Source organism: Streptopelia decaocto (genome assembly GCF_964273445.1).
Source record: "Streptopelia decaocto genome assembly, chromosome: 1".
Classification (NCBI taxonomy): domain Eukaryota; kingdom Metazoa; phylum Chordata; class Aves; order Columbiformes; family Columbidae; genus Streptopelia; species Streptopelia decaocto.
In genome coordinates this window covers 139,737,655-139,757,868 of record NC_138663.1, presented here as the reverse complement: position 1 = coordinate 139,757,868, position 20,214 = coordinate 139,737,655, and the positions used below count along the sequence as shown (strand labels likewise).

The window sequence follows — 20,214 nt, the reverse complement described above, 5'->3', positions numbered from 1 at the left end:
GAGGCAAAAAGGCTGAAAGCATCTTTATGAAAAATTCTATTTCCACACTATAAGTAATTTTCCATCATCAATAATTCTTTAAAAGAAAAATCTCCATTTGTGAAAGGGAAAAAAAAAGTGCAGAAGTAGCTAAGCCATTAAATGTTTGTGACAATTTTGCAAGACAGAAACAAGAGACTTCAGACATATTGGTGGTACTTAACAAATAACATTCTGAGTGGCAGAAAGTGCTCTCATTGTCAGCGTTGTAATGCACCTTAAATCCCAAAATGAATCCTCAGCAGTACATGCTTATTAAGTTGCGTTATTCAACCCATCTTCTGCCTTCATGGTTCCTGTAATACAGGATGTTTTCCAGGAAAAACTTATATCCATAACTCTGTGTAAAGTACTCAACTCTGTCTCTTAAAACTCATTTTCTCATTTTCCTTCTCCTCTTCATGTTTCTGACACATGAGCTGCTATAATTTTTAGAACTCAAATTTTGCAGTCCCTTGCTGCTGTTGGATCTCCCACCACTTTCTCAACAGACTCTTCTTTAGACAAAAAGTAAAATCAAAATATTACTTTTCAAATAGAGAAATATCTGGCAACTGCAATTTCCATGACAATGTGTTGACTACAGATGATTCTCAATCTAAGCCTCATATGCAGGAGCTCACTCATTAATTTTGTAAGCATATCTCTTTATGTCCTACCCTTTTAGAAAGCAAATCCTGCCTATTAAAGATTTCACACAGATTCTACACAATTATTTCAAACTAATTACATATTGGTTAAATTATTAAAATTATAAATCTTCTTTGGAAATGCATTGAGCCAGACACACTTTTAAAATTACAACATTTACCCTGCTACTTCTTTTAGACCCACAGTTATCTGACTCCAAATGCTACTGGCACCGAGGCTTCTCAGATGCCTTTTGGACTATATATGTTCACATGGCCACTGCTCCCTGGACCATCTGTTGCCAGGTAACATGTGGATCCTTCTGTCTCTGTAGCACTAACCAAGTCAATCTTCCTCATGGACAGGGAACTCAGTTCAGTAAATTATCCCCATATGCTTGGGTATCATGATGAACACAGCTCTCGAAGCCTGAAGGCCCCAAATTTTCTTCTCATATTTAGGAATCATCTGCAATCCCACCCCACGTCAGCAAAACTATCAGGCTGTTCTGTCAATTTACTAAGCAAGAAATCTTCTTTTACTACTAGTTTATATAAATTCTGCAAGCTTCCTATCAAGTGTGTAGGCATGATTAGCGTAACCTATTTTTTTCCCCAGTCTCTCGTATAAGACAATCAGGAATTCAAATCCTCAGTCATTAACTCCAATCCTCTGCAATAATACGTTATGTTCAAGTACTTAATTACAGGATTCCTGTTATTTTTCTAATTATGGAACACGATTTCTCTAAAACACATGAAGGATGCCATACAGCTGTTTACTGGTCTGTGGAGATAGGTTTAGCTTTACAAGACCAGCTAAACCTTGTCCTTAGGGGAACATGTAGCCATTTACTGCATGTTACAAGATGCACCTTATAAAGCTGCAGATCATAAGTTATGTTATTGTACTCTTAATTACATGACCACAGGTAATTCCTCTAAGAGTAGTCAGTAGCACTCAGTATGTGCCTATCTGCCTCCTTCAACTCAATAAGACTCTGACAGTGATTTTAACAAAAGCAGAGCTATTCCCTGACTCAGAACAGCATTTGTAACACAAGTCATCTCACATAATTACATTTAAGCATAAAGTTTACGTGCTTTGCACCTAATCAGTCAGTAGTGGCAGAACTAACACTGCCATGTTCAACTGCTCAATGCTTCGGTCTCTGACTTTGAGCTATGATATTAATGTCTGCATGTGATCCCAGAACTAAAGCTCTCCAGAGGAACACTGATTTATTTCTTTTTTTAATTAGGATTCTGAAATTATTTCAGTTTTTTCCCCCACACATTCTTATTCAAGTCTTCCATTAAATTTTCAACCTCCAGTAGAATCTGTCTGGAAAATTTCAAGCAGAATAGTTAAAATTTCAGAAAGTTATGAGCAACTGGAAATAGAGGTTTGAAAGGAAACACCTACAAATCCTGAATCAAAGCTGTCAACAGCACTTCAAAGTAGTATAATGCCTTCAGATTATCTCAGCTCATAATAATCTTCTGAAAAGCATTTTTAACAAGAACTATTTGGTTGCCTTGGAATCACAGCTAAGGGAGAGAGGGTCCTTCAGCTAGCCAATACTGTGAGCATTCGCACCCAGGAGTTTGTGTGAATGCTCTAAAGACCACACATACTCCATTTACCTTGAATGGGCAGAGCTTATAACAGTCGAGTAACAATTTGCAATCCTATGAATCAAACAACTCTACTGACACGTTTTTTGTTCACTACTGTGGGCACTAAAAGCAAGCATTTTGTCTACACTACCGTTTAACCAAATGTTGATATTAAAAGACTATTTTTTTTCTCAGACTGTGTCAAATATTAGTTCTAAGGTAGTTGGACTAAATGCAGATTTCAGCTAGTACAGATCTTGTGGTCATATAGCCTTTATGCTGAAGTCAGACTAATGACAAGCGATATGTGAACACAAGTGCTCATGATAAAAGCTGTTCAACAACTTCCTATTAGTAAAGTTGTCAAAAACTTCTATGGGGTAGAGGAAACAAAGTGGGTAAGTATAATCATGTTCTTAAACTCTGCCAATCCTAACAGGCTTTTACAGGTTCATCTTACGAAGATTTGTTCTACAATTCAAAGATTTATTTCTCTCCCAGAGCACTGGACTTCTGTCGCCACAGTTCTGAGCAGACTACGTTATTTCCCAGAGATGTGAAGGTCTCTGCTGGATTCAGACAGTGACTAAGAGATTCTAATCCCATACACAATTTTGGTCAAGTTGCTTACAGCTGCTCCCTACATTAGTGCATTTGACGTTCAGCACTTTCAGAAAAAGGAGGCTATATTTCCCACTTTATCCATTTGTAGAACGGGAATAATCAACACCATTCCTTTCACGGAAGGAGAGCAAGATTTAATAGCTAAAATATCTACACTATTTAGGCATTATAAATCCCTCTTGGTTTTCCTGAGAACATGGCAGAGGCAGCTCAGATAGTTCATCCTCCTTTCCTGCTTTTGCAGACCCTTCACTGCAGCACAGAAACCAGCCACCTATGGAAGGAGTCAGAACAGGGCTGCCCATGCTGCCCAGCCCACTGCCTCTGCAGTTGCCACTGGGAGCCACTGCTGCTCCAGAATGTCAGTAGCTGCAAGGACTGGATCCAGACCACAGTTCCCCGCTCCTTCCCAGTGATTTGGGGATGTGCAGACTTAGAGGTCATGCTTCAGTTATTAAAGAGCGTGCCATAGCAGCGAACATCAGACAGGGTGAGGGCAGCATGCAATTAGAAAACATATAGCATAATATAATCCTGCTCCTAGATACTACAGTAAGAGAAGCAATATATAGAAAGGATAAAAATAGGAGGGATACCAAGTTTAGTGAAGGATCATACTTAAACGTGCATGTGTTCACGTGGAAGGGCTGGTAGAGAGCCCCAAGCACGCATGCCCACATCTCCCCCTTCCCATGTGTAGAAGTTTCATAATGTCGCCCTTTTCCAAGTGCATTAGAATATTCTGCAGAAAAAGTGTGATTTTTAACAAATAATTAAGGTAGTTAGAATTAATGAAGAATTCCACGCAAAGAACATGGAACAGATTCTCTGGAACACATTTCCAGAGAGAGACACCTCTTTGCAAATACAGGCGCACCCTCTAGTGTTCAGAGACAGGTCGAGCACTTTATTCTTGGTTTAAATAAACTTCCTGAAATTATCAGTAAGAAACCGACTCTGTTTGCCATCTCTTCCTAGTGCACTATGCTCAAAATGAGTAACCTCGTCAGAGAAGGTATAAATTACTAAATTATAAAGCACAGATCACCACAGCCTGGGTTATAAAGTCCTTTCATGTAAGAAAACTGCTGACACACTGGTATGTGGCCTTCTTCAAAAGCCAGTCTCCAAAAATTCCCATGCCATGTGTTTTAAATGAACGTCAGAGCTGTCCACTCCAGGACAACTTCACATAGAATCACAGAGTGTTAGGGATTCGAAGGGACCTCCGTTGCAACGGTCACCTCACAAAGTTTATCTCACACTTAGAACATATATCTCTGTTAGGCATCAGTGTGAGGAAAAAATAATTTCTACCTTTCATATGCGCTCACTTGATCAGGGGATATTCTCATTATACATGCATATACTTGCTAAATTCTCTTTCTCAGTATTAAGTTGTGGCACTGTGTTCCACAGCTCATCTGTACAATATTTACTTCCTTTATCAAACTTTACCCTGTTTTTGATTTCCATTTTGTTGGCTGGGAGATAGCTACTGGGTTCTACTCACAAAACACTACTGAGTGACCTTGGAGTGTTGCTAAGGCACCAGTGCCTCTGGTTTCCATCTGTGTAAGTACACAAATGAACACAAACAGTTTGGGAGGATTAGGTGAAGCACAGTGCTTACTTCCAGGAAATAGTACTTTTGGTGATTATTCCTGGTAGCCACGATTACAGTTAAAGGTCAATGTTCACAGAAAAAGCCCCCTTCAGACTCACAGCAATCAGTCTTCCCTACCACCACCATTTCTCACCAGACAGATAATCATTGACAGAGTATCCCAGCTGGATATACTAGATCACCATTATATTTTAGAAACTGACACCAAAATGCTCAACTAAACAGCCAGAAATACTTTTCAGAGGCGCACTATGCCCTTGGCTTAAATGAAACAGATACTGTTGAACAGAAAAGGAGAGAAGGTTCACTTTTCAGTGCTTAGCCACTGGCCACCAAGAGAGGGGCTGGAGAACGCAACACATGAGATGAGGCTGAGAGAATCGAACCCGCTCAGCTTGAAGGGAAGGCTGAGGGTGACCTTACTGCTGTCTACAACTACCTAACTGAACGACACCAAAAAGACAGGGCTAGACTATTCTCGAAGATGCAAAGTGATGGCAAAAAATGCAAAGGACACAAGTTGAAAGATGGGACATTCCAGTTACATACTAAGAAAAAAAAAAACAACACCACCAAGAGAGCGATCAAACACTGGCACAGGCTGCCCAGAGGAGGTATGCTATCTCCATCTTTGGAGATGTTCAGGACTTGCCTGGATGTGGCCTGGAGCAGCCTGGTCTGGTTAGAGCTATTTTGAGGAGTTTGGAGGTCCCTTCCAACCTAAATGATGATTCTGTGATTCTTATAATATAATAGCTTGGCAGCTCCTTTCCCAAAGGTAATGTCTGTCCTTCCAAGGTTCTCCAGAACATACACCGATCTGTTGGGTTCATATATTAACAACAGTCAACATGTGCTTTCAGAAAATTAAGAGCTCTGACACAACATTCTGAAGTATAAATTTTATCCACATCAAATCTACCTGGAACAATTCTCTAAATAACCACTGGCTCTGTCATCAAATCCTATTACGTTTTATTGCCAACTGAAATAAAAGTTTGTAACTTTTCTTTATTCCTGGCATTGGTTCACCGAGTATTTCCCGAATTTCTTCAGCTTATGGCAGTTAAAAAAGAAAAAAAAAAAACCAAACATACTATTAGAATAGAAGTGTCAAAAGTATTAAGAACTGCACCTACAACCTTAAGGGTTCAGAGAGACAACTCTAGGTGATAAAGGGAGAATAGTATCGATTTTATCATTAGGTAATGCTAGGTAACTTTGACTATCACACTCTCAACTATTTGAGCCACTCCATCAGAAGAGTCATCAATACATCTAAAATTACTTTCAGAGAGATGGCAATTTCTGCAAGCCAAAGCCAAGACTTGGCTAGAGTAGGAGGTAATTTATCCCATGGATTCTGAACCTTCCAACTTTATATTTGTAGGATGATATTTTATATAGCAAAGATGGCAGCATCAAACCCAGAATGAGCTCCTGGAACAAAGGAAAGTTATATTTTTCAGCAGTTTTCATTTGGCTGTCAGAGGGTCAAAGATTCTGTTGTTTTATCAGCTACGTCATCTGCAATGTACATAGCCTGTCTGCTCCAGAAGTAAATTAACAATATTTGGAAACACTAGCTTAAGGAAAAAAAGTGACACATTTTTGATGTTCATAGGAAAGCTCACCAGGCAATAAGCCTTAAAGGCTACCTGACAGCATTTTGTTTATTTTTTCCTCACACTGCATACACTGTTTTATTTTTCCCTGTGATGAAATGTTGCAAATGACAGCCACTAAGGAAACTTGTCTTTGTCGTTATTTGTGTCATGCAAGCTTACAACTGAAAGGGTCAGGCTACTTTGCATCTGGAGGGGGGAAAAAAAGTAATCACCAGCTGGCACTCTAGGGAAACTGAGTTTTGTTTTAAGACTAAAGCAGCAAATCTCCTAAGCATTAGGAAAGTGCATTTTGGGGAGATTTTGCATGTTTTCCTGGAACAGATTAAAATGCCCTTTTTTTAAAAAAAAAGGGCAACTATTTTGCAACAAAAAGTACATCATTTGAAAGAAAAGCTATCTTATAAATGTGCACTTGTTCAGGAAAGTCTATCAGCAGGAAGAAGTTTTGTCTGTTTATATGATCAACACGGACTGACAGCTCTTCACCAAAGTTATCCCATTTTACCAGTTAATCCGCTATGGTTGATATTATTGGTTCTCAAATGAAACTCCTGTAAACCAAGGTATATTCCACAGCTGCCCTAAGACCTGTATTGCCTTTATAAAGTCTTCAGCTGAATATTTGATCACAGCATGATATACTGGACCTGAGGAAACCAGTATTCACTGTTGTCAAGTTCTAGAAATGGCTGATTCACTCCCTATTTTCAAAGATCCATTTTCCAAAAGATGAAATAAGTCTTCCCCATCAATTAATCAAAGTATTTTGAAAAAAATATTCATTTTTCTTCCCTGCCTAAACTGAGGATTTCCATGATGATATTTTCTAGGCTGGAGGTTCTGCCAATGAACTGATGATAATAACAACATTAAGGCCTTAACATACAAGTTGTAAAATTTTCTGTCGAAGTGAGCTGAACTGCTCATCTCCAAATATACTCAAAATTGTGGTCAAAATTACAAGACTGCAAGCTCTGGCAACCTACCCCAGGAGAGTCTACTTCATATATATTTTTCCCTGACTTTGCAAAAAAAAAACATAGTTGGACACTCAAATTCCACTAAACGTGTACTTCTACATCCACAAAATCAAAGCCAGATGGCATCATATTAGACAACACACCTGGCTTTTATGAGCAAGATGGAAATAACATTTATCTATCCTGTTGTTCAAAGAGTCTTTGTAGTGTAGGCTGCAGTTGTCAGATGTGCAGGGGTAAGAATAATTGTTTTGAAGAGTGGAGGGAAAGGAAGTCATCCAACTGCACCTATGTACACAGCCTCTCCAACTGCAATAAGGCTCTGTATCTGTGTGACACGCTGCTTGTGTTCAGAGGCCACTGTTCTCTGGCAAATGCTGTCTTTTCAAATCTGGAACACTTTCAACTGTCAGAGTGCACCAAACTCATTAATAAAAAGAAACTAACATTGTTAAGATGATGGTCCTGTAAGCCTCTGCATGTGATTACATGAACAGCACCATTAAAGAGTAATGAATTACCGCAGCCAAGTGAGGCGGCACACCTTGAATGAAGATAAGCAAGTTTCCCTTTGGGAATTTCCTACCTACTGTCCACAGCAGCCACGTGTCACACCTGTACAATCAAGACACCAGAATGCATTAGAGCTTATTTGAAATGCAGTCATCTGATGACAGTAAAAACTCTTTTTCAATGATCAGCAGACATTTAAGCCAAAGTGCTGTCATAGAAAGACAAATAACTGAAGGATATTTCAGAATATTTCTCCCCTTAGCTTCCACCACAGTTATCTGCCCAGTATTACAATACACGGAACTACTTCCAGTGTGCTGCTTCCATATGGTCGAAGTACAGGGTCTAACATAAATACACTCCAAACTGATTCCACTAAAAGTTACAACATTTTTCCTTCTGTGGCTGTGATATGACTTGTAATAGGGTTTTTTTTGTAAGTATATACATTAAAACTAATGCAATCTATACAACTGACTGGGAGCAACACAGTACTAAAGGTTTACCAAGCTTTCTAGCAGAAAATTCTCTACTTCCAGGATATAATTAGGTTCCTGTGGCTAAAATCCAGCTTGTAGTTCAATATTTGAGTTTTTTTAATTTTTTTGATTCATTGTTCCTGAGAAAAGACATTTTGAAAATGTTTGAGATGGATCAGGTGTGTAAAGTTGTGGTGTCCAACAGTCACATAGATTATCCCAGGCCCAGTATGTTGTGTCCATACCTAATTGGGCAGCACACTTTCCCAAAAAATCGATTTTCCCATCATCTTCCAGCTACCAAATTACTCTTACTGTATTTTTGGAAACTGGCAGGAAGAAAGGTACATTAGTGGGAAAACAGGCAGCTTTTTAAGTATAAAAGAAGCAAGCAGGACTCTGTAACACTTGAAAGGCCAGAGAAAATCGAAAGGAGAGAGGTCCCAGGGCACTGGAGAAGGCTAGGAGAGTCAATCTAACTGTAGTCTTTGGGAAGACAATGGAACAAATTATTAAGCAGCCAGTCACTGAGCATCTAAGAAGACAATACAATAACAAAAAGAAGATAACATAAATGTGTCAAGAACAGTTTTTTGTCAAGAACAAACCTTTTTCTGACACAGTGAGCAAGGGAGAAGCCACAGACGTGGTGAACTTGGCTTTTGATTGGGCTTTTAAGCTAAGTCACCTGAGAGTCTGACAAGCTGAGTAGGGGATTATGACCTAAACTGAAGAGCAGTTATGACTACATGTGAAGAAGTAATTAGGAATACTTCTCTTGCAAACAGCGAGTCAAATGGGCTTCCACAATGATCTTCTATGGACCTAGCTTTGTTTCATATTTTCCTTACTACCCTGACAATGAAACTGAGAAAGCACACTTTCAGAATCTGGGCTGATAACTAAGGTGGGAAAGATTGCAAGCAGTTCAGTAAACATAAGAACAACTCAAAAAGATATTCTGAAAATTCTACACAGACAGACACAAATGACTACAATAATGATCAAGGAAACAACTTCAAGGGGAAAAACTAGCCAGGCACCAAAAACACAGTGAAAAAATCTGAAAGTTACAGTGGGTTGCAGTTAAGAGTGCAATGGCAAACTGGGCACTATGAAGATCTAAGACACGAGAAACAAGTATTTTGCTCTGTTCAGCAGCAGTGAAACAGCAGTTGGCAAAAATGTACAGATTAAACACCACATTTAAAGAAAACTGCAGACAAAGGAAAAACCCTGAAACTTTAAAAACACATCATCAGTAGGAAAATACTGAGTAAAAAAATTGTTTAGTGTAGAATAATGTGAAAAGAGGAAAGTGTGAAGTCAAAATCTTCAAGTTCTTCTGCACATAAAAGACAAAAATAGAGTATCTTTATACTCACCGAGGGCAGAACAAGTAATCACTGCCATCATTTGCAACACATAATATATTAAGGATTAAAAAAAAAAAACCTCAATGAACTATAAAAATCATAATGTAACAGAACTGTATCATTAGATCATGCATCTTGTGTCACTGAAGGCTTTTCAAGACAAATTAAACAAATTCAACATGAAATATTTTGCTAGAAGTTGCTATAAGATTTGACACCACTTTAGTGAACCAGTTAACTTGGTGCCACCTCAGAAATCAAGGGAGGCTAAAAACACAGCAAACTCATAGAGACAGTCAACTGCAACGAAGCAATCATTTAACCGAAGTGACGTCTGTGTGAACTCACAAAGCAGGACTTCGCTGACATGAATAAATTCAGCATGGGAGTTGAAAATTACAAATTTGCCTGGATTAAACAAAAGACCTGTAACCGCTCTATTTGAAAACAAACAGTGGCATTCCTACTTAAGTGGCAAATGCTGATCTTGAGTTTGTGTTTTGAAAGTAAGGTGCAAACAAAGCTGCTACACAGGCTCAAGGAGCCAATCTGAGCTGCTTGAGACAGGTGTTTAAAGCTGAGCACACTAGCAGGTGCATTGGCCAGGCTCTTGCATATGTGTTTGTGCACAAAATTTGATTAAAAATTGTCAGGTTTTAATCAGCTTTGCAACAGTGGTTTTCACATGCCACCTCCCACAGAGGGGACTCAGTTGTTTAATCAGTGCAAACTGCTTTTTCATTAGTGCCCCCACAACGACATCCTGCCGTCTTCCTTGCATTACTGAACAGAAGATCCAAGCAAGAATGAAGACTGTGGCACCTTAAACATCTTATTTTCTTAAAACTCACCGGCTGCCTTCCCAATGGGATCCTCACGAGCTTCTGAACTAGCCTGTTCCCAATTCAGGGAGGTTTGGGTGCACAAACAGCTTTCCGATTGGGTATGAACGAGGCCTAACGGCAGTTTAAAATTACCCGCTCACTGCACCTCACAAGATCTTTCAGGGAAGAGGGAAAGGAAGGGCCGGGGCAAACCTCGAGCCAAGGCAAACCTCACGGGCGCCCACCGGGCCGCACGGGCATGCGGGACACAGCGGTGTCACCTCCGGCCGCCCGCGGCCCGGGGAGCGCAGCCCCTGACGGGAGCCCCGCGCGGGCCCGGCGGCCGTTGTTCCGTCAGCTCAGCGTCACCTGCCCTGCGGCTGAGCTTCGCCCCGCCGCCCGCCTCGGCAGCAGCCTCGCGTCACGGCGCGGAGATGCTGCCACCACTGCCCCCCAGTCCCGCTCGTCCCGGCCGCTTGCCCCCCTGCCCGCCCGCGGCGGCGCTCACCATGGCGATGGTGCTGGCGATGGCAGCGATCAGCCCGCCTCAGCCTGCGGCCGCGACGTGACGCCGCGCGAAGCCGCGCCCTGGCAACCGAAGCCCCGCCCCCGTGCGCGGCCCAGCGATTGGGGTCCGTCAGCCGCCAGCGCTCCGCCCGCCGCCGGAAGCGGAAGTTGGGAAAGGTGGCGGATGTGGCTGTCGTGGGGTCCGCAGCAGACAGCGCTGCTGAGCGCTCCGGTAATATTCATTGGGGCCCCGCTCCCGCGGGGCGGCCCGGTCCGTCAGGGTGCTTGGGGCGGCCGGGAGTTGCGGCCGGCCTTGTGGCAACAGGGCTGGAGCTCGAGGGCGGCCGGGGCTGGGCTCCTGGGGCACCGAGACGGGCGGGGGAAGGACTCGGTCCGGCTGCCAGGCCCGTTGCGTTATTACCCATTCTCTTGGCTGATACCGCTGTGGGCTGCGAAGGCTCTTTTCCAAGGCGGTGGGTAACGTCCAGCTCTGGCTTACCGGCAAACTGAGGTGAGAGGGGGCACCTCGACGCTGGTAGCCGAGAAGAGGCGGGGGTCGAGTGGCGAGGGCTGGCCCGGTGGTGATTTTCTAGTGGTTTACTCGTGGGTCGTGACTCAGCTGTGTTAATACAGGATTTCCTTGCGTTGTGTGTTGTGTGGGGGGTTGTGTGGGGCACGGTGTTAGCTGAGAGGGGCTAACGATTTAACCAGTGAAATAGTTTTGCTTATTGGAAAATAATAAAAGGGGCATATGTTTGGAGGCTTAGATTGAGACTTTAAAAGTAACAGAACAATAGGAACAGTATAATAACATGAACATTGAAGGACCAGGATCATCAGCAGGTGGTCTCAGATGAAGCAGCTAAAATCAAATGCTCATTATCAGTCTTTTGTTGATTATTTTGGTCTCTATCTGAGCAGGTACATCTTCATCATCCTCATTTTCCTCAGATGAGTAGAGACCCTCAATAAAAAATTAATGAATGGTAGTGTCTAGCACATCAGGGTATTAAATGAGCAAAAATATAACTCCACCTATAGAAGCGATGGATAGCAAGACGTTCCTGTGTTTATAGTTTGACAAGTCTCAAGGAGGGAGAGTTGTTTCTTTTATTTTCTGGTCATCAAAAAAAGTTAAACCTCTCTTCCAGAAAACAAATAATGAATCTAGAAAGCTGGCAGTAGCATGCTCACTGCTTTTCAGGGCAGAGAGCTGTAGCAGTGGAAGTGAAAAAAAGCTGTAGCTAAGCCTTTTCGGTTAGTGGCATAACGAAGGAAAGCAAGGACTTTCTGAGATCTCCCTTGAATGACACGGAGAGCTAAAGCAAAACACAGGGATATGGCAATCTAAAACTAATGTAGTTAATGGCAGATCATAAAAAAGGGGCGAGTGGCCTGGGGAGTTGGGAGTGGGTGGACCTGTGGATAAAGGAGGCAATGGTCAATAGCATTGGTGGATAAAGGATAAAATGGGCCAAACTGCAAGTAAAGTTTTACTGCTGGCTTAAATTAAGCACGTGCAGCCACTCAGGGCACCACCACCTGCTTTGGCTGGGGATTGGCTTTGTTAAAAAAAACTGTATTAGCAAGTAGGACTAAAGAAGTTATGCAACAGTGCAGTTGCCATTGTTCCCTGCTGACTCTCAGTCTGCTTTAAGGACAGTGTGGGATTTCCCTTTCTTGTCGTTCTGTGTTGACCTTAGGTTTTTCCAGCACAGTCCAGCTGTTGTACTCTGTGAGTGTTACCGAGTTTTAAAGGGTAAGATGAGGGCTCACTGAAAAAAGGAGGAACACCAGAAGGAGAAATTTGAGGAAAGTGGAACTGGGTGAGGAGTGAGAGATAGGAGTTTAAGTCCAGCTCTTAGTAGAAGAAGAAACAAGTGCCAGAAGTCTCACAGGCCACCTTCTTTTAACTCTTTGGATCCTGGTGTGGTTTTGTGATTTGGGGTTGGTTGGTTTGTTTGGTTTTGTTTTTTCTTTTGTTTTGGGTTTTTTTACTGTGCCACTAAACTGGAGTTTAGAAAACAAGGTAAACTAAGATTGTTACTGTTACCTTGCTAAAGATTTTTTTTTTTTTCCCTTCCTCCCCAGACTTACATAGTTAGGAAGAGCTGACTGCTAAAGAAAAAATGACATCTCTAGAAAAAGGTAGGTGGTTTACTTGATATCTAAGCAGACTGGATTAAAATTAATTTAAATTCTAAAGACCAAAGTTACACTGTATGCCAGACTCCATTCAGTTAAACTTATTCTTTTTATGTAGCTGTTAGGAAGTTATTATGTGACTTCATTATTGCAGTGAAGACAAGAACTGCCTGGATGGAACACTTCATTGAATATGAGTTTTTAATCCAGCTTTGTATTGAAAAACAAGTTTGTCACTGGTACTGTCACCTGTCTGTGCACTTGTCTGTCAGTCCTCCTCTAGTATTTAGAACATGTTGGTACTGGAAGTAGGGCGGTATAGTGACGCTACTACAACACTTCTCATGTTACTGCCACAGTATGTGTAGCTATATTCTAATAAACTTCTGTGCTTTCACCCATTGTGAGGAAACTTTACTACAATAATATTTGAGTGGAAACTTAGCGAACTGAAATCAAATGAATTTCAGTAAATGTTATCATGGATATTGGGGAATTCAGAGCAGAATGCAGCGTTACTAGGAATACTGGGGTCTGATTAGAAATTAAGCAGAACTGGATTGCTGGCTTTTCCTAAATGTTAACTTGGACAACTAAAACACATGGTAGGTAGTATTTAAAAGTCTGCTAAACTTCTTAAGGTGTTAGTAGCTATGCAGCTAATTTATTTAATTCTTGCTTTTAAAATGACACTTTTCTGATTCTGTCAGCTGCCAAACCCTGATTTTGCTTTCAACCTATAAGTAATATTTTCAAGAATTTGTTCTATACTAGCTCTTTTTTATGTCTGCATTTAATCTTGTGTGGTAGCACAAAATTAAGGTGAATACAATTCAAGTCAAGGTTTGTGTCTTGTACTATTAGTATTAATGAGCAATACACACTTGAGTAAGGCCTTTTCTTACTCGTGCTTGGTAACTGCTGCTGCCAAGGACTAGTTTACACGTGCAGTTTGCAGTTAAAATCTGTAACTTTGAAATACAGAAATTAAGGATTACAGTGAGATGATTGATAACAAAGTGAAACGTGCTAAACTTTCCGCTGTTTCTAAATTTTAGTTGACGATGCCTCATCACCTATCCGAGGACCTGGAGATGGCATGGAAACAGAACAGACAACTGAATCAGTGGAAGTAATGACTGGAGCCAACACTGCGAACCATCGCATCCACCACAGCCCACATAAAAAGACAGTTTCTTCCTTGAGTCCTGGAGTTCTGCAGCTAGGGAAAATACATGCCGATAAATCAGTGGAGATTGAAGCTATTCGTATATTAGTTCCCAAAGCAGCTATCACCCATGTAGTTCCAGCGAAAAATGCTAAGGTAGCCAAATCAGTGGGACATAAGGGAGACACGTTACATCAGTCAGATGGACCCTCAGATCCCAAGAAAGAACAGATAGAGCTGAAAAATGCAATTGAAAAGCTAAAGAATTCAGAAAAGCGGTTGTTACAGGATAAAGAAGGTCTCTCCAATCAGCTACGTGTACAGACAGAGGTAAGAAATTAAAGTTCATTGTTTTTTTTCTCTCACGTCTGAGCTGCTTTGGTTTATATAGGCAGTTTGTGAATGCAAACAAAGAGAACTGCTGTGACACTCTAGCCTTTAAACAAACAGTTTCCCTTTTGCAATTTATCAGCTAAGATACAGAGTTGAAGTACATTTTACTACTCCAGTGCTGCCTCTCTGACAACAGATAAAAGTATTTAAGACTTGAAGCCAAGAGAAACACATTGGAGGGATACAGGGAAATGTATCTTTCATGAGAAAAGATTTTATTCCTCAACTCAACTGCTGAGTTTAAAATGTTATGCCATAGAGGGAGTGACTGTAATTTTCTACATCATATAATCTGTGGATGTCTTCTGTAATCCTTCGGGTTTTTACTGATTCAGGATGTGAATACTGCTGAAACTTTGTTTCTTGTAGCAGACATTCATTCTTCCTCTTTGGCCTCCATTAGAATTTAAACGATGTGTTAAATGTGCATTAGTCTCAAATGTTTATGCTTACTGGATTGGACTGTGAGATTTAATATACTCTGCATTGGATGCTTCTTATTCTGAAAAGAGGCAATTTATTGTTAGCAATTTGTACTAACTTGCATTGAATTCTGGTAGTAAGAGTTGTTTAATTCTATATTGATACAATACAGTCTGGTCTAATTCTAGGTGAATCGGGAGCTGAAGAAATTACTTGTTGCTTCTGTCGGGGATGATCTACAGTATCACTTTGAACGGATGGCTCGTGAAAAAAATCAGCTAATCCTAGAAAATGAAGTCCTGGGACGGAATATGTCTCAGTTGTCCGAACAGCTAGAGCGCATGTCTATACAGTGTGATGTGTGGCGAAGCAAATTCCTAGCAAGCAGGTATTCCCTCTTACAGAGCTGTTACAACAGCGTTCTCCTTCAGTCTTTTATTACATACACCCATTGCAACACCTGGCAATGTGCTTATGTACGCAGAGGACAGCCACAAAAGCTATATTGACATCTACTATGAAATCTGAGTATGCAGAAAAAGGTACAAAGAAAGTGAGCTCCTTGTAAATCTGAATAGCTCTGCTTTTCAAAGGTCATACAGTGGGTCCTAAACCTGCTAAAATCTTAACTACAGTTCTTGTTAACACAGCGAGAGAAGTTCTTAATTCTGATGGACTTTGTGCAGTCTAGGGTTTAAAAATGACTTCCAGGACAGCTGTCTTGCCTTAAAGGTAATTAGCTTGATTTTTCACCCCAGTCTCCCAAGTCTGATACCATCATCAATGTGTGAAGTTGACTTGGTTAAGAAATCTGCTGACAGTGATTCAGGGCTGTACTGGGAAGGGCAACTCAGCATGGGAGAGAGAGTAGGGGCACCTTTTCATTAAGCACTGATTATATTACTGCTAAGAACCCTACTGTTACTTCTATAACCATAAAATAATGGGTAGGAAAATTCAGAAGCAAATCTTAAGCTGGTCTGAATGTCAAAATCTCATTTGACAATGGATTAGACTTGTAACTTGCTAAGTGTAGTTGTCTTGCCTGATAGGTAAATAATGCTCTAGGATTTTTAATCTTTTACTGTACTTGGATATAATTCACTAAATTTTGTTTATGATGTTTAATGTATATTGCAAAAAAGCCTTACTGCTTGAAGGAAATGGTAATAGAATACAGTGTCCTCCCTTTAATTTGCTGATAGTCCTAGCCAGGCAAGTGATACTATTGTAATTGTTTCTTTAGCATTAACAGGAGTTCTGAGATCAGAGATGCAAGTCCCTTCTAGGAATGACAGTGTGGTGATGTGCTTGGAGTAACACTCTTTGATACTATAGTATTCTGTTTTGTTGAGATCTCAGATTTCTAGCTGGTAGTTTTTCAAATGTCATTCTGTTTGTTGCAGTTGCAGTATCACAGGCATCTGAAATACCTGTTTGAGGGGTCTGTGTCAAGTCCCATGGCATAGCAAAATATGAGAACAGATGTCTCATTTGTACCTCTTAAATGCTCATATCTGTCACATATAACATCTAGTTATTGCCCTTGAGAAAGAGGTGAATGAATGCAGTCTGTAGCCATAGCTGTCACCTTTAGAAATGAGTATGAAAAGATGTGATCACAGCATACTTGTGACAACTGCATTAGTAAAACAAAATGTATTTAGCTTTATCTGTCAGGATGGTTGTCCACCGTGTTCACTTACTGAAGTTGTTTTAGAATGTCTGTTACCAGGATTAAGTGACCTAAGATTTTTTTTTTTAAACTCTGCAAGTCAAAACATGATCTTACACTTGTGTTGACTGTAGTTGAACAGAAATTGCTCTTAATACATGTGCTTTGTAATACAGTTGATAGAGGTCCTGCATGGGGGAGGGGGGGTTGAGAACACCAGCTTAATATTTGAAGCTGACAAATTACAGTCTGCAGTAGAATAAAGGTGGCTTTCAAACTGCTCACTTACACTACTGATTGGAGATTTCTTTTGCAGGGTTATGGCTGATGAGCTAACCAATACCAGAGCAATTCTTCAGCGTCAAACCAGGGATGCACAAAGTGCAATCCAGGACTTGCTGAATGAACGTGATCAGTTCCGTCAGGAGATGATTGATACACAGAAGTATGATTTTTCTAATCTGGACTGCCTCTGTGCGAACTTTTCATTTCTGTCACTCTATTCTAGGCCAGAGAAGAATCAAATCACTTTCCCATGTTCCAGTGATATTTGACAAAAAATAATGCCGTGAATAGTATGGTTGCTTTTCAGTCTCAGAGCTGAAAAAGCCAAAGTAGCATTAATTATTTTTTCATCATTCCCTGGAGGTGTGAGGTGGCAGGGGTCATATAATGTGAAACTGACATCCCTCATCTCAGACTTTGTCTACTTTATCACTTACTGTCTTGACTTCAGGGCTCTTCTGTCTTCTTCCAAAATATACAGATTCTTCTGCCCACATTGGCTTTTCAATGCTTATCCTGCCAGATGTGAAAGGTTTCACTAGTGTTAAAATACTGTGTTGGTAAGGCTTTGTAGTAGAGAATAGCCCATTTGCCTCCTTGTTTTAAACACTTAGACTTCCTTTTTTGGTTAACATTGGGCTTGTGCTGTAAATCTTAGGAAGAGACTATTCCTGTGAAGTATGCTGTGTGCTGATAGTATAGAGTACAAAAATCACTGTGAGTGCTTTTTTCCTGTCTGCACAGGCTGCTGGAGGAGCTGATGGTTTCTCTTCAATGGGGGAGACAACAGACTTACTATCCTAATGCCCAGCCTTACACTACAACAGAGCTAGCAGCTGTGAATTGTAAGCTAGCCAAAGCTGTAAGCTCACATCTTCTTGGAAATGTTGGCACTAACAGCCCAAAAAAGACTTCAGCAGCTGTGGAATTTTGCAATACCCCTGCTGAGAAAATGGCTGAAATGGTAAGAACTCTTCAATCATCTCAATCTGTCAGCACAGTCTTCTTTCTAGAAAGAAATGTCTTGCTTTGTGTGAACTGCTTAATATCTTGCCTTTTTTTAAAAGAATATATGCAGGGAAAACATGCTGAATACAGCTGTCTGTTTCACTCATTTAAAAAAAGAATAAGCAGAGCAACTTAAATAATATGATGATACATACTGTTTTTTTTCTCTGTCCCTAGCACCGCAAATGACTGAGTTAAATCTTTTTAGTGTGTCAGGAGAAAGCCAACTGAAAATACTTAGTTGAGTTTAAACACTAAGTGGGAGAAGAAACCTAGTTCAGGTAGGAGTAAGTCATAACACTTCAGCAGTAGTTTCTGTTGCCCTAAAAATCAATTCTGCTGGAAGTGGGTGGAAACACAGAAGCTGTATGGTTATCTTTTGAGATAAGGTTCTACTGCAGGAAGCTTGATGTTTAAATAGGAAATTAGACTAACAGTTTAGTCTGGAAGCAATTGAATAATTGTTGAGCAGCTCACAGTACCTAGTTATCTGTGGTGTTCTTGCCTGGTTTTGCTCAACTCTGCTAAAAATATTAGAATTTTTTTAATTGTCAACAAAATCATACCTTGGATTTCTGATGGACATTTCTAATTTACAAATACTACTTAATGTCTTTCCATTGGGGGTCTGGATAGATGGATTTTAATTTTCAACTTGAAAAAAAAAATTGAAAATAACTTGGTGTTGAGCAGAAACCCTTCCTAGCTGCTAGAGAATGTTAAACCCCATTAAACTTAATAGATATATGTTCATTCTCAACTTTTCCATCCTTAGGTGCTATGTGCACTGGATCCAGCTGCATCAACAGAAGTTTCTTTTTCTGAGACTTCTCCATCCTCCTTCCTTTCCACAAAGAAGAATATTGGAAGGTTTCACCCATATACGAGATATGAAGATATTACTTTCAATTGTTGCAATCACTGTCAGGGAGAGCTAGTAGCCCTTTAAAAGCACTGCCCATGCAATTGCACATGCATTCTTTCTGAAGAATTACACTAGTTGATGTTCAGCGGGCTCCCCTTTTTCCTATTTCTTTCCATAACGGGTGGGTTTAACATTAGGAATTATGGTGTTTCTGCCTCTCTACCTCTTGAAGTTAGGGACTGACAGCATTTCCTTAGTCTTTGGGATACTTCTACTACTTCTTAGTCTGGAAAACAGCTTATTTTCTTCTATGAAGGCAAGACCGAATGTTATACTGGTCCAGTTTGTAGAGTGTGGAAATGACCTTGACTACTTATGGTTTACAGTCTTATTAGCAAATCTTGATGAATTTCTTTTTAGAGGGAGATAAAAGCGTAACTATACCAAAGTAAATGAAGTGCTAATAGGTTATGAGTTTAAAAAAAAAAAATGGAAAATGGTAAGCTCCATGCTTTTTTAATCTTAGCCAAGGTGGTGAACTGTCCCCAAGTCTATGTTCAGTCTTTTAAAGTTAGTAATAAAAAGGAATATGTGCAATGATTCTTCATAGATGTAAGTTTGGAAAGTAAGAGCAGAGGCAGTGTTGCAGCCCTGCTGGCAAGAAGGGGAAAGAGCTTGAATGAGCAATAGCTATAATATATAAATAGTAACCGGTTTTAAATGTATTCTGGAAAACTCTGCAGGGTGAGATTATTCTTATGTTTCCATAAAGCTAAAATAATAATGGCTTTTCCATCTATTTATATTTCTGGAGTGAAGCTGTTGCATAGCTGATCCTCAGCAAAGACAGACTGATATACCTCCTTTAGTACACAGTGTTGAAACCTGATCTAGTATTGGAACATGGTCCTTGCCCAAGGTCTTCCTGGGTGTTAGGGAAAGCTGAAGCTAAGCACTAAGTTTGCACAGGTATTGGTAATTTTTTTTTTTTTTTTTACTTGTATGGTTTTATAACTTGATACAGGTTGTAAGAGAAATTTTAGCAGATAATCTGCTGAATCCAAAGAAGCCTATTTAAGTTTCAAATGTAAAGAGGAAAGGTAGGAGGATGAAAATACACATTTTAATTTCTTAGTTTCACTCCCAAATGTTGTCTGGTTTGGGAAAGGGTTTCTGAAATGGTTGCTTTTACCCAGTTTTCTTTTGAATCTCATACCATGCTCAGAATATGTAAGTTATAAGTTCTTGCTGTTCCTGGCCATGCTTTTGTTTGTATGAAGAAAACCACAATAAACTTCCTTTGCTTGCTTTCAAGTTAAAATTTTGGATTTAATATAGCTGCATTTCCAACCCTATTTTCTCTGAAGCATAAAAGGAAACTTGAACTGTAAAGCCCTTCACTCTAC

General features: G+C 40.2%; 2 protein-coding genes across 3 annotated transcripts in view; one reads left to right on the top strand and one right to left on the bottom strand.

The window, feature by feature from the left end:
• NME7 (NME/NM23 family member 7) overlaps window positions 1-10,930 on the bottom strand; it is a 96,745-nt gene extending 85,815 nt beyond the window's left edge. Inside the window, exon 1 of the mRNA XM_082075934.1 lies at window positions 10,848-10,930. Within this exon, the coding sequence (XP_081932060.1) occupies window positions 10,848-10,850 (3 nt within the window). The 5' untranslated portion in view covers window positions 10,851-10,930. The remainder of the gene's footprint in view (window positions 1-10,847) is intronic.
• Window positions 10,931-10,991: 61 nt separating this feature from the next.
• BLZF1 (basic leucine zipper nuclear factor 1) lies at window positions 10,992-20,129 on the top strand. 2 transcript variants are annotated; one of them, XM_082043397.1, is made up of 7 exons: window positions 10,992-11,078; window positions 12,938-12,994; window positions 14,050-14,489; window positions 15,164-15,363; window positions 16,967-17,095; window positions 17,680-17,899; window positions 18,719-20,129. In XM_082043397.1, the coding sequence occupies exons 2-7, from the start codon at window positions 12,976-12,978 to the stop codon at window positions 18,890-18,892; spliced, it is 1,182 nt and encodes a 393-aa protein (XP_081899523.1). In that variant the 5' UTR covers window positions 10,992-11,078; window positions 12,938-12,975; the 3' UTR covers window positions 18,893-20,129. The 2 variants fall into 2 exon arrangements, with proteins under 2 accessions (XP_081899523.1, XP_081899524.1); XM_082043398.1 differs by lacking the exon at window positions 10,992-11,078 and adding an exon at window positions 11,111-11,357.
• Window positions 20,130-20,214: the final 85 nt, after the last annotated feature.

Coding starts and splice junctions, on each gene's coding strand:
- BLZF1 (XM_082043397.1), top strand. Junction 14,490..15,163: donor AGCTACGTGTACAGACAGAG/GTAAGAAATTAA, acceptor GTCTAATTCTAG/GTGAATCGGGAGCTGAAGAA. Junction 15,364..16,966: donor AGCAAATTCCTAGCAAGCAG/GTATTCCCTCTT, acceptor TTTCTTTTGCAG/GGTTATGGCTGATGAGCTAA.